We start from the raw sequence: 13,633 nt of genomic DNA, 5'->3' as shown, positions 1-13,633 counted from the left end.
TATCTCTTATGGCAGCAAGCCAGAGCTTCAACAGGAGGTGTACATCATAAGCCTGGGCACGTCCTCATTGTTGCATTTCTTGCAACAAGAAAGCCAGCTGGCTTTCGCACATTCCCCTGCATTCTCACTGCGGTAATTGGCTTATTAATGACTGTTCTACCATAATGGGTGCAGAAGCATGTCTCAGCCTGGCATTCTGTCTCCCATCCAGAAACACAACTACAGATTCTCCTGCTTAGCTCTTCAGGCAGTTCCAGCAGCTCATAACAGGGGACAGACGCCTGTCCCTAAAGGGCTCACAGTCTAAAAATTACAGGCAGACACTAGCAACAGCCACAGGAGAGTATGCCATGCTTGGGTGAAGAGGGTCAGTTGCTCTCCCCCTGTTAATTATGAGACCACTTTAAATGGTGACTCTTCACCCAGTTAGCATGGGTAAGACTTGAGCAGTGTTGCACACTAAACATTTTTAACTGTGGTTTAAAGTGAATGGTGGAAATTTGTGTTCCAGAAATAATGTTGATCTCTGACTAAAGCTATTCTGGAGATTATCCTTCCAACTTGATATAATGTTGGAAAACTCTGGAGACCCTGTCATCCCCTTGAATTGGAGCTCATCCCCACACATGCAGTCTCAAGTCTGCCTGTGTCTGGGTGTGCTTATTTACTGGTTTCACAGCATGAAAGACCTTGAGGGGCCATCATTCAGACTGGGAGAGCAGCAGGGAAGTTCCACTCAGGAGGCAAGGAAGGGTTAATGTTTTGCTTTTGCATCCGAGCAAGTGGGGGGGGGGAAGTGGGAGTAGGATCTCTTTTCTTTTGATCATTGAACCAAAGGTTGGGAGGTTTGATGTGTTTCTTTGGCAGAGGTAGGGCAGGAAGGAAGAGTCCAAGGGAGTTCTTTCCTTAAGATTGGCTGGAGAAGCTCGGGGGGGGGGGGGAGAGATGCATTTTATAACAATCACACTTTCCTCCTCATGGCTCTGTTACTTGGGAGGAGGGAACCTTAATGAACGACTCGCGCAAATGGGACTACTTCTGAGTAGAGCTGCAAAGGATTGGGATGTCCTGGTAAGCCTCACAGCTGCTGTGCATGACCCTCCTCCTGTTGCCGCTTCTGTCCCTGCTCTCAATCAATCCCTCCCACCCCCTCCCACCTTGTTTACAGATGAGATGGGGCAGCTGGGGAGCATTAAAGTGAACTCTGACACACACAGATCCCCCAGCAGCAGCCGCAATTTTCCACAGCTGATTTTTTAAAGGGAACGACTTGAGTCTTTTCGGGTCTCGAAAGTGCGTTTTGGAAAGTGCTGCCGTTTTGACGTGTTTTCAAGTTGAGTTGCAGGAGTGCAGAGACTCATGACAAATGTGTTTCCTGAAAGATTTCCTCAACATAATTTATGTGAAAATTCCCACTGTTGATTTTTCTTTGCAAGAGAAACTAGGTACAATTCTTTACCATACTTTGATTATAATTCTTCTTCTCTCTAAGCTGTAATTTTTCTTGGGCTCTTATTCAAATTTCACTATCTGATTTCTGCTCAGACCATTAATGTAGGAAAATGCCTTCCTTCCTTTCTTCCTTTGTGATTTTATCCAATTATTTGTGCAGTTTTAAGTTTTATTTCTCCAAAGTAAAGAATTTAGCTTGCCACTTCCCCACAAAGTTTGTTACTGTTTTCTGGTGGCTACTTCTGGTTTCAACTTTTAGGCAGACCTTTCTGCCTATATTTGAAACTTGTGAGAACATTTTTCTTCTTCCTTCAGGCAGTCATATTAAACTGTATATTTTATTTCTTGTTAATAAACTGTTTATTTTGTTTACATAATAAACTGTATATTACAGTTTAATATATACAGTATAACATAAATACAAAATGAAGGAAACAGGTGCATGCCTTCATATGAAGCAAGTAGACTCCTCTTTAAATATCTAGTCAATACTTTGTATTCATAAACTGATTATCCTTCCTGATCTAAAATCACTCTTCCACATCCCCACATGTAGTGATGACTCCACATACGGTAGTCAGATTTGGGAGCAGAGTAAGGTGGTATCTCTGCTGAATACCATGTGGAATCGCTCATATGACTCTCTTGAGGAGCAACAGCTCCCAGTAGTCAAAATACATAAAATAGGCAGGGATTTGTCCACACCATTTTCCAGCTAATATTGAAATGGAAACAGTTCAAATCTGATTTAACAGAACAAATCAGATTTGTTTTGTTTCTCCTTTGCTGTGCTTCCGTTTATTCCTGCCTTTTGAAGGAGGCAGCAGAACCTGCTTCCCTTTAGAGGTAGGTGTTTGCCCGTAAACTTTAATCAATTGCTTCCTGGGAAGAGGAGTAAAATAGATCATGTTCCTTACTGAATGAACTTGATTGAATCATAAGCCAGTGCAGTACAGGGAGAGACCAGTTCCCTTTAAAGAATAGACTAGGAGGGACTGAGAGCTTCAAATCAAACAGATAAAAGTTTTATTGTAAAGTTATAGACATTGCAACTGAACAATGGCACAAGAACAAAACAGCAAGAAATATTGTGGTATGAGCATGTGAGTACTTGTATTAGGTGCACTGATAAGAAAGGAAAAGGGGTAATTATCAGGGAAAAGGGGGGTATATTACTGTCAAATTAAGCAATGAATGCTGTCGAGGAATAGCAAGCTGGAAGATTCTAACTACTGTAGATACTCGCCTGTATGGTCAGAAATTTCTGCCAATAAATCAAGCATAGTCCTTGCCTTATCTGCACCAATCCTTCTGCGCCCTCATTCCATTTTGTAAATGTTTGGCAGAGGTTTTTATAACATCAGGATATAATCCTCATTTTCATTTGAAACAAAGTCCCAGGCTGTAATTCAGTGCACCATTACCTAAGATAACACTTAAAGAAAGCAATGGGTCTTCTTCTGAGTAAATCTGTGTGCAGCTGCACATGCTCACACTCATTCCTCATTACTTGTCTTTCCGCTATGAATTGAATTGCACACTCCCTGTTATGTGTTATAAGTTGTATGTTATATTTGGAGCCTCTGGCTTAACACACCAGGCACCTTAATCCATTTCTGCCTGGCCCACAGGTGTACACATTTGCTCCCTGTTGTGTAGGCAGTGTTGGACAGAAATGACTTAAAGAAGGATTTGATAAATGGTTCTATTGGTATGTTGTTTACAGTGCACTTACTCTGATAGTGTTTACAAAAAGGTTGAGAAGACCAGAATTTAAAAAAATTAATGAATAAAAATGTATCTCATGATCTTTTACTATATTTTTAACAAAATGGAGACTGTAAAGTTCTTAGGTAACAATTACTGGTAGGTTATTTTTCAGGGTAAATTAGACAAAACTATAGACAGAGAACCCCCCTCCGACTTATCTGAGGGACATCGAAAACGCCATGATTTTTTTTAATTAAAACCTGCCTTCAACTTGTCTGTGAGACCAACTTATACTCGACTGTCGGTGGTAGTTGTGTTTTTTTCCCTAGCACTGAGAATGGCTGGCCAGTCATTTGGGAATGCAGTTGTCTATGTAAAAGATGTTTCACTTTTCATTTCCCCAAAATGGATAAGAGCCAGAATGGCAAACTCTGAGCAGGATGATCTTATACCCACACATTTCTTCTCACTTACGTAATAACTGGTGTCAGGGGCTTTGAACATCAGGCCTCATGTTTCAAAATGAACAGTGTCTATTTACTTGACTAGTCCAGAATGCAATGTGGAGTTGGCATAAGCAAGTAGTTTGGCCTGAATTGTGCAACCTTGCATCAGAGCGCATAAATGATTACATATTCTCTTGTATATGTTGTACTAAAAGTAATAAAAATAATAATAAAGCTCAAGAAAACCACTCCAGGTAACTGGCACAGAGTTCAGTTTAGCGGCAAGTATCATTTTGACATATGAAACTTTTTTTTTTTCTTACTGAGTCAGATCAGTGGTTTGCCTCTTCTAGATCAGCTGCCAAAGATCACCTTTTTGGGAACTGAGTTTAGGACTTTCTAAATGCAAGCCCAAGTGTTCCACCGCTAAACTTGTGTGTGTGTGTGTGTGTGTGTGTGTGTGTGTGTGTGTGTGTGAGTGAGTGAGAGAGATGCTTAGTTTAGCTGTTTTCATGCAACCAGAGACATCTGATGTCAGCAAACATCTGTATCCTCAGCAAACTTCACACATGATCTTAACAGTCACACTCTTTTCATATACCCTTCAGTGGATTTTCTTGCATGTGGGATTTAGCAGGCATTTTACATTCCTGTTAAAGAGAGTGACTGCTAGGAGGTAGGAGTTTCTCCACCAGATAGACATAATCGGGGCTTCTATTGAAATTTTGAAATTTTTTAAATTAAAAAGCTGTTTTAATGTTCACAAATGAATTTTAAGATTAAAAACTGACTGTTGCTTTTGTTCTAAATAAGTGAAAGGTTTTTTGTTCAATAAACTATTGAAACACAGCAGTTTTGTTTTGTTGTTCCTAATTCTGCCACCCATGGATGGGGACAGTTGCTGTTACACTGCAGTGCTTGGCACATTTACTTGGAATTGAGTCTGCCTGGACACAGTGAGGGACTCCTCCGAGTAACCATGCATATGATTGAGGTGTCAGTTTTGTTTGGGCGTACATTGCAGCATGCTAACTTAAGGAGGTCCATTTTGTGCATACTCTTAACTGAAAGGGTGGGAGGGTAATCACAGCAGCTTAAATGCTGTAACTGTGCAAAAAGAACTCTGGATTTTTGTTTCAATTTTCTGTCTCAGTGTTTTACCACAATCTTTAATTGTGCTTCAGTGTGCAGAAAGGCATGTTTGGCTTCAAGCCTGAGTCTGTCAAGGTTAGTATTAAGAGAACATATTTGGAATTGCTGGTAGGTTTGAGCAGCGGAAAGAAAATAGGCAAGCTACAGCTAAGGACATTCATTTCATTTGTAATTGAATTGCCCTGTGAGTAAGCATAAATCCAGATTTATGGGATGGATTTTTCTGTTTTCTGTTGAGTAAAATAGAAAACAGTGCTGCACAAACACATGAATAAATGTTTTATATTTTTATTTGAGACTTTTTGGTTGTCACAAACATACATACTTTTACATTGCCAATTTGCAAGTCATTTATGTTGTACTTCAATACATTCTATGACATTTAAAAAGTCATATTTTGGTTTTCTCCCACAGGCTCTAAAACGGAAACACCAGTGACATTAGAAGTTGGATTACTCGATCACAAAGACAATTCTTTTCAAGATCTTCGGTAGGACAAATGCTGTGAAAAGCAAAATGTGGTGAATCAAAGGCTGAAACCTTGAAATCCTCGAACTGACTGAGAAGTTGCAATGCTTGTTTTGTGAACAAAAACTACTTGGTAGTGGGCAGAACATCTGAAAATGCGGCCATGGACTGGCTCCTGGCGTTGGATTATGCTTATCCTTTTTGCTTGGGGGACCTTGCTGTTTTACATAGGTGGACACTTAGTAAGAGACAATGAACACCCCGATCACTCTAGTCGCGAACTATCAAAGATACTTGCAAAACTTGAGCGGTTAAAACAGCAAAACGAAGACTTAAGGCGAATGGCAGAATCTCTCAGGTAGGTTTTGAAATCACTAAAATGTTATCTTCTCTGTATAAGCTCACAGGGCAAAATGGGATGTATAATAATTTCCTAGCAGCTTCCACAAGAACAGAGTTGGGAGGTGCACAAAATGTGACCTACCATCTGTTCTGGAATAGACTTTATTGGTAAGGGGGTATTCCTTCAAGGGGTGGAAACATAATGACTGCCTGGTAGTGATTGTGTTTCCTGTGCTGTATTTGTGACCATTCATGTTGAAGACTTGGAACTTGTGAATGTAACCTTTAAAATCCAATAATAGACTGAAAACAAAAACTTGACCCTTAAGTTTCACCTTCATCACTCAAATATCACCATACACATGTGTGGTAGTTGTACAGGTTTAATTTGCCACTAGGAAACAATTTAAGATGCTTAGTCTGTTTTTCCAATCTACATGCATTCCCTCCCCCCCTCCCCCCAATGAAAGGGAAGTTTGGAAAAAATGACAAGCTATAGTAATTTTTCCAGTTCGTATTAGCTTCTGTTCTGATCATTTTGATACAGAGACTCATGCCTTGGGTCAGTTTTGTTTCATCTTGATGTATGAATTGGTCTGAAAAACACTGAGGAAAGCACCTCAGTTTTTTTAAGCCAATTCCAGTTTCCTACAAGTGATGATTACCTTAAAAAAAAAAAATAGAAAGCACCATAAGTAATATTGACATGGAATAAGAAAACATGTCCTCTTGTGACCTTATGCCTGGAATGAAATGAAAAGGAATAAATAAGTTCTCCTTGGTTATCTCTGTTCAGTATGTTGCATGTGCAGGATTGGCTTAGGAAACTTCTGTAGCCTCATTGAGCATTCTGTCACAGCCCAAGTGGGGAAACTATGCACTACTTTGTGCCTTGAGGGTGGGAATAATGCCCAATCCCTCCAATTCTTATTTACCACCACTTTAGCAGCATTTGGTAGGAATGCGTTTTCTTTGTCATTTCAGAAAACAACTTTAACCTTGGTTTAGCACTTTATTTTTGTTTCTAGCATTGGTTGTTCCTTCATACAAAATAAAATATGTATAAAACTCTGGTCAGTTTCCTGTGCAGTTGTATGGCAAGGTCAGTTTGAATAATTGTCTTGATTGTATGGCTAAGTTTGCCTCTATAGCCTTCTCTGCCTGGGAAAGAACTGTGTCATGGGCACTTGTTTCTGCTTCAAAATGTTCTTAAAGTAGATGAGGAAGAATACTTGATCTGAAATTAGCCCTGTGGGAGTATGCTCTAACACCCCCATCATGATGTGCTGTCCACCTGTGACTTAGCTTGCCTCACCATTGTAGGCGGTGGCTTCACTGAAACAGTCTCAATCCTCATCAAAATGCTGCTGTTATTGCGGTGTATAAAGTGCACAGCAAACACCCTGTTCTGGGTGGACTATTGGTATCAATGGCTCCCCTAAAAATAAGTCAAATTTTAACAATTTGGACTTGGTGAGTTTGTGGAAAAGCCTTCTGGGGCCCCTGCACTGATGATGTACAACACTGAGACTCAGATTTTGATGCTGACATAGTCCTTGGTCCCTAGTATGGTATCTGTTTATGAACCTGCTGTGAAACGGTCTTAGTCACTGATGAGGTTATATAGAGCACCACCTGTGAGGCCTTCAGTTGGATTGAACATAATGATGGTTCATCTCGGTTGGGAAGAGTATGGAGATCTGTCAGCCACCCTACCCAAGAGCTGACAGGCGGATTTTGTTGACTTTGAGAGATGTGTGTAATCAATTTTTGGAGCCTGAAGCTAGCTTTGCACCATGGTTGCATATCACCATGTCTTTTGTTGTGTTGCAGTCTTGAGAGCTTCCTGGTATTGCTTTGACTGGGATTCCTTGTCAAGGTGTTTGTATTACATCTACTCACTCTGAGTATTTCCATGGAGTCGCTCTCCTTCGACCAGCCCTGTCTGTTTCAGGAGTAGGGATCACTGCTGCTACAGGAGTAGAAACAGAGTCTGAGGCAGAAATGTTCACCTCTATTGTACTTTCAGAACTTGCATCTGACCACCAGCTGGAAGGTAGCAAGTTGGCATCTCCAATAGAGAGAATTTACATTGTTAGAATCTCCTTGACACGGTGGCATCACATGCCAATGATCTGTGGACCATACAGACTAACTAATTTGTACACACTGATACTTATCTTTGTGGCTTTCAGTTCTTGTTAAAGCAGAGAATGAAGCCTGGAAGAAATAATATTCTGTGCCCTTCACCTAAAAGAAACTGTAGCAGGTACAAGGTCCAGGAAAGGGCTTCTTCCTTTCTCTTCAAGCACACAAACCTGAACTCCCTCATTGTGGAGTATGTATCTGCAAATAAAAAGATACATTCTCAGTTCCTGTTGTTTCTGAGGCTAGGAAGTTGGATGCCATGGTAAGAACATTTTTATGCCACTGCTGCCATGAGCATTAAATTTGCTGTATCCTAGAGAAAAGTTGGCAAGGTATCAGTATGCTATCTGAGAGAAATCCTTTTAGTTTTGGAGGAGATTATCAAAAAGATGATTATAAGGGTGACCTTTCAGGCTGGAGCATCCATATTGGCCAAGCAAAACTTGAAACATTTAGCTGAAGGTTCTTTAAAAACCATGGACAGTTCTATTACTTTGAGAAGGCTTGTGTGGCTGCATGCTGTTTCTTTGTTAGATACTAAAAGCATGCATCAAATACTTACCTTTTGATGAAGAGGAGCTCTTCAGTTCTGTAACTGAATCTTTGGAACTGTGTAAAGATGACATGTCACAGCCGTGGTTTTTGGTTTACTGCTTTTTCCACTGCAAGATCGAAATCAAGTCATCAGCTGCAATTTGGACATTAACAGCACTATCCTAACCTGCCCTGGAGCAGACAGGCCTGCCGCCCATCCAAGACAGGGTTAGGGCCAGTTGCAGCTCCGCCCATGGCAAGGGGAGTTGCCTCCCCCTACCCTGGATAATGCTGCAGTGGCCCTAGTGGGGCTACTCGGAACTGCGCCATCTCGAGGTGGCTCAGATTTGAGCAGCCCAGGGCTACCTGGGAATGGGAATAGAATCTGGCATAAGTGCTGAATCCTGACCTCACCCCCACTTACCCGCCACCTGCCCATGGGACTGCCCTCTGCCTGCCCTCTCCCACCCCAAAACACCTCCCCACGCCCCTCTCTGACCCCCATGCCAGCCTAGCTCAGCCAACCCAGGCTTACCTTTTATGCCTGCTGTACTGGGCTTGCATTTTCCTATGGAGGCTGCCCCACATTCGTGCAGCAGCCTCTATCCTCTTCCAGTGTCTTCTGAGACACAGATGGGAGGCTTGCACCACCATTCCCTTTTTTGGATTGCACCTTAAGAATCTTACTCAGATTATGGATATCACAGGTACTTCTTCACATTTCAGAAAAGAAGAGTTCACTGCTTCTCAAAATCTAAGCCGATTTCATCCACTGAAATGATTCCTAGCTTTGGCAAGCAAAGTCTTTGACTCTACTCCACAAACAGCTGTCATTGACATTGTTATCCTTAATGTTTTCCTCGACTGCCACAAACACTTAGATCATTTCTCTTAAATTTGAGGAACTTCTAAAGACTTTTGCAGACACTTGCAATTCTATCACATCAACTTATGCATGATTATTGTAGTGAGGGTTGATTGTGCCTCAGAGTTTGTGTGTATTGCATGTAGTCTGCATCACCCAGTCATCACAGCATGTACTTTGAGATAGATGCTCTTCTCCGGAAAGCTGCATTCAAGCCAGCATTCCCAGTCAATACCGTTGGAATACTTTGGGAACTCCACAGTACTAGTCAGTGTTCTGCTTCTGATATTAGATCTACAAGATGTCAACACCTTAATGATGATTAAAAATGTTTCATATAATCTCTGTATCCAATGTCCTAACACTTCTCCTCAAAGGTGTCTGCCTGTTTTGCAACCAGGCAGACTTAACACTTATTTCCACACTGCAATACATTCATGTATTGAAGGTACATCTGGTTTGCTTTTGGAGTCAAAGCTATCAATAATGTGTGCATCCTGTCAGTATCTCTGTTGCACTGAAAGTGTATGCAAAGTCGATGGCTATAATCACAGCATTGCAGCATTTCTTCAGCATCAAATATTTTCTCCATATTTGGTCACAATTTGCTTATAGTGGCAAAATCCATGGACCAACTACCAAAATGCTAGAAGGGCTGTATGCCAGTTTATGAGAAGTGTCATCTCAAACTGATACAGCGTATTCAAAATGAACTACTATGGAACTGGAACCTTGATAGGTGGATACAGACTACTTAGACCAGCGGTTTTTAACCGCTGTGAGGCAGCCTCAGGTGTGCAGCAGGGCCAGAGGAGACAGGCGACAGGCGGCAGCTGTGCGTGGGGGAGAAGTGGCTGCTTTGACCCTCATGGTAGGTGATAAAAGAGCAGCAGGAGCTACTTTGCATCTCCTGCTACTGAGCCTCTTGCTGGGCTGGGGCACCTTCCTTATGAGGAAAGGCTATGGCGTTTGGGCCTCTTCAGTCTAGAAAGGAGATGCCTGAGGGGGGACGTGATTGAGACATACAAAATTATGCAGGGGATGGACAGAGTGGATAGGGAGATGCTCTTTACACTCTCACATAACACCAGAACCAGGGGACATCCACTAAAATTGAGTGTTGGGAGAGTTAGGACAGACAAAAGAAAATATTTCTTTACTTAGCGTGTGGTTGGTCTGTGGAACTCCTTGCCACAGGATGTGGTGACGGCAACTGGCCTGGATGCCTTTAAAAGGGGATTGGTAAAGACCAAAAGTGATTGTGAGGAGCTCCAGAAGGATCTCTCCAGACTGGCAGAATGGGCAGCAAAATGGCAGATGTGCTTCAGTGTCGGTAAGTGTAAGGTCATGCACATTGGGGCAAAAAATAAAAACTTCACATATAGGCTAAGGAGTTCTAAGCTGCGTGTGACAGATCAGGAGAGAGATCTTGGGGTGGTGGTGGACAGGTCAATGAAAGTGTCGACCCAATGTGCGGCGGCAGTAAAGAAGGCCAATTCTATGCTTGGGATCATTAGAAAAGGTATTGAGAACAAAATGGCTAATATTGTAATGCCGTTGCACAAATCAATGGTAAGGCCACACCTAGAGTATTGTGTCCAGTTCTGGTCGCCGCATCTCAAAAAAGACAGAGTGGAAATGGAAAAGGTGCAAAAGAGAGTGACTAAGATGATTACTGGGCTGGGGTACTTTCCTTATGAGAAAAAGGCTACGGCGTTTGGGCCTTTTCAGCCTAGAAAAGAGGCGCCTGAGGGGGGACATGATTGAGACATACAAAATTATGCAGGGGATGTACAGAGTGGATAGAGAGATGCTCTTTACACTCTCACATAACACCAGAACCAGGGTGTTATTTGAGTGTTAATTGAGTGTTAACTAAAATTGAGTGTTGGGAGGGTTAGGACAGACAAAAGAAAATATTTCTTTACTCAGCGTGTGGTCAGTCTGTGGAACTTCTTGTCGCAGGATGTGGTGATGGCATCTGTCCTGGATGCCTTTAAAAGGGGATTGGACAAGTTTCTGGAGGAAAAATCCATTACGGGTTACAAGCCATGATGTGTATGTGCCACCTCCTGATTTTAGAAATGGGCTATGTCAGAATGCCAGATGCAAAGGAGGGCACCAGGATGCAGGTCTCTTGTTATCTGTTGTGCTCCCTGGGGCATTTGGTGGGCCACTGTGAGATACAGGAAGCTGGACTAGATGGGCCTATGGCCTGATCCAGTGGGGCTGTTCTTAAAACCCAATCCTCATTTACCTGGAAGTAAGCCCTGTTAACTATTATGGGGCTTACTTCTGAGTTGACCCGCCTAGGATTGGGTATCAAGTCCTTTGTTGTCTGGCCTGCGTGCTGATTGGGCACCAAGAGAAGCCTGGAGGAGGTCTGGGCGGACTGAGTGAGAAGGAGGGAGCCAGGGGCAGGCAAGCAGTTAGGAAGCCGAGTCTGCTGAGGCCACCAGCCTAAGAATGGGCTGGCTGAGGGTCCACAAAAGTCCCTTCTCCTTGCCACAGTTGCCTGAAACCCCCCAAAGTGACCCTCCCTGCCTTGCTTTTGCCTTTCAGAGGAGGTCACAATCCTATCCACACTTTCCTGGGAGTAAGCCCCATTGACTACAATGGGACTTACTTCTGAGTAGACATGCCTGAGCTTAGCTCTCATGTTCCTCTCCTAGCCCCACTTTCCTGGGAGTAAGCCCCATTAACTATAATGGGACTTACATCTGAGTAGACATACCTAGGATTGGGCTTTTGGTCACACTTTTTTCTGAAACAGGAGCAGGCAATTGGGGGGGAAGAATGTGAGGCAAGTGATTCTGGACCTCTGGAAGATGCAGACAAGTGAGGGGAGGGACAGTAGGAGAGGTGCTAACTGCAATTATGAGATGGGGGAATTTCCCTGTGGGAGGGGGTGGGGTGGGGGAGAGGAGGAAAGGGAAGTGCCAATTGCCTGCTCATGTATTTGAGAAAAAAGAGTGCAACCAAAAGCCCAATCCTAGGCATGTCTACTCAGAAGTAAGTGCCACAGGCACATTCCCCCCCAATCCCCCCCCCCAGTCTTTGGCTGCAATCCTAACCACACTTTCCTGAAAGTAAGCCCCATTAAACAAAATAGGACTTACTTCTGAGTAGACCTGGTTAGGATTGTGCCCTTTGTCATGTAATGATTTAATTGTATTAATTATATTAATTAAAATTAATTGTAATTTAACGTAAGTAATTTAGTAATTTAACGTAAGTAAAAAAACTGGAAGTGTGCCTTGACAATTTTAGTGCCTTGACAGTGTGCAGTGAGCTGAAAAAGGTTGAAAATGGCTGACTTAGACCTTTGAAGATGTTCTGATGAAAGGGTGCTGAGGGTGTGATGCATGGTGTTAAAGTGCGTGTTTGTTTTCATTCCTACCCAGTGGTGAGAGATCAGGCTGTTGGGATCAGCTGAATGCCAAGGACAGCAATGGGGACTGTGGATTGCCAAGGCACCCATTCTCCTGTTTTCTTCTGGTATTCTGATGCAATTTCCCATCATATCATTTGTTTATTATTGATTTAGAATAGTTATATAGTTCTTTTTAACAAATGTCTCAAAGCAGTTTACATAGTAAAAGAAATTAGAGAAACTGTCCGTTTTGGAGGGGTTTGATGTATACAGTTGATGTATAAATCAATTTATATGGTAGGATATAGTAGATCAGGGATGTCATTCGCTTCATACTGTGGGCCAAATAGCATTCATGATGCCTGGTGAGGCTGGATATAATTACGCAAGAAGTGACATCATTGACAAGCGATGACAAGACATAAGCACTCTTCTCTCACCTAGGAACTCATCAGTTGCAAATTACAGAAGAGAAAATATGTAAATCTTGATTATATTTTCACCCAGGCCACCTTTTCAGCAGCACTGCTTCTGCCATCAATTCACAGCTCTGCAACTGAGAGGCGCTCTTCTTAGCAGTCAGCAGAAGTGCTGTTGAAAGAATGGCCTGCATAATAATTGGCCTCTCCCAGCACCTTGGCAGGGCCTGCCTTCTCCTTTTCTCGCCCCTCTTGTTTTTGGGGGCTACACTCATTGGATGAGGACCATTCTGATGTCCTTGGAGCCTCTCAGCTTGCCTCGACTAAGGCAAGCCTGCCTACTCGTGAGTAAACACAGCCACGTTGCTTCGTTTCCGGCTCAGACTCGCAGCTGGAAGGCGGGAGCTTCTCAGGTGTTTTTTTGGGGATGCATTCATTGGATTGGGACCATTATGGTGTCATTGGATTCCTCTCAGTCTGCCCTTTCTGACAGACTATGGCAAGTACACCTACTCGTGCATAAATGCGCAATACAACTCACTTTCATTTTCCATAGGGCTCTATGCATTTTTTTCTTCTGGTCTTTTGGCCATAACTTTTGAAGGAAAGGAGCTATTTCAATTCTGTTTTTTGCATTGCACTCCACTAGCCATTCCACATCCAACGGTGTATGGCATGACACAGTAGCTCCTAACCCGGAGATGTTAGCGCATGCTCCCCCAGG

The 13,633-nt window shown here is 42.7% G+C and overlaps 1 protein-coding gene across 2 annotated transcripts in view; it reads left to right on the top strand.

The window, feature by feature from the left end:
• The window catches only part of FUT8 (fucosyltransferase 8), a 96,840-nt gene that overhangs the window by 29,073 nt on the left and 54,134 nt on the right, over positions 1-13,633 (top strand). For both annotated transcript variants that reach the window (XM_066630697.1, XM_066630689.1), the window contains exon 2: positions 5,175-5,586. In XM_066630697.1, coding sequence (XP_066486794.1) covers positions 5,384-5,586 — 203 coding nt within the window. In that variant the 5' untranslated portion in view covers positions 5,175-5,383. The remainder of the gene's footprint in view (positions 1-5,174; positions 5,587-13,633) is intronic.

The sequence above is a fragment of the Tiliqua scincoides genome, chromosome 1 (assembly GCF_035046505.1).
Source record: "Tiliqua scincoides isolate rTilSci1 chromosome 1, rTilSci1.hap2, whole genome shotgun sequence".
Classification (NCBI taxonomy): Eukaryota; Metazoa; Chordata; class Lepidosauria; order Squamata; family Scincidae; genus Tiliqua; species Tiliqua scincoides.
Note: the sequence above shows the minus strand (reverse complement) of the source record. Positions and strands in the feature narration are given on the sequence as shown.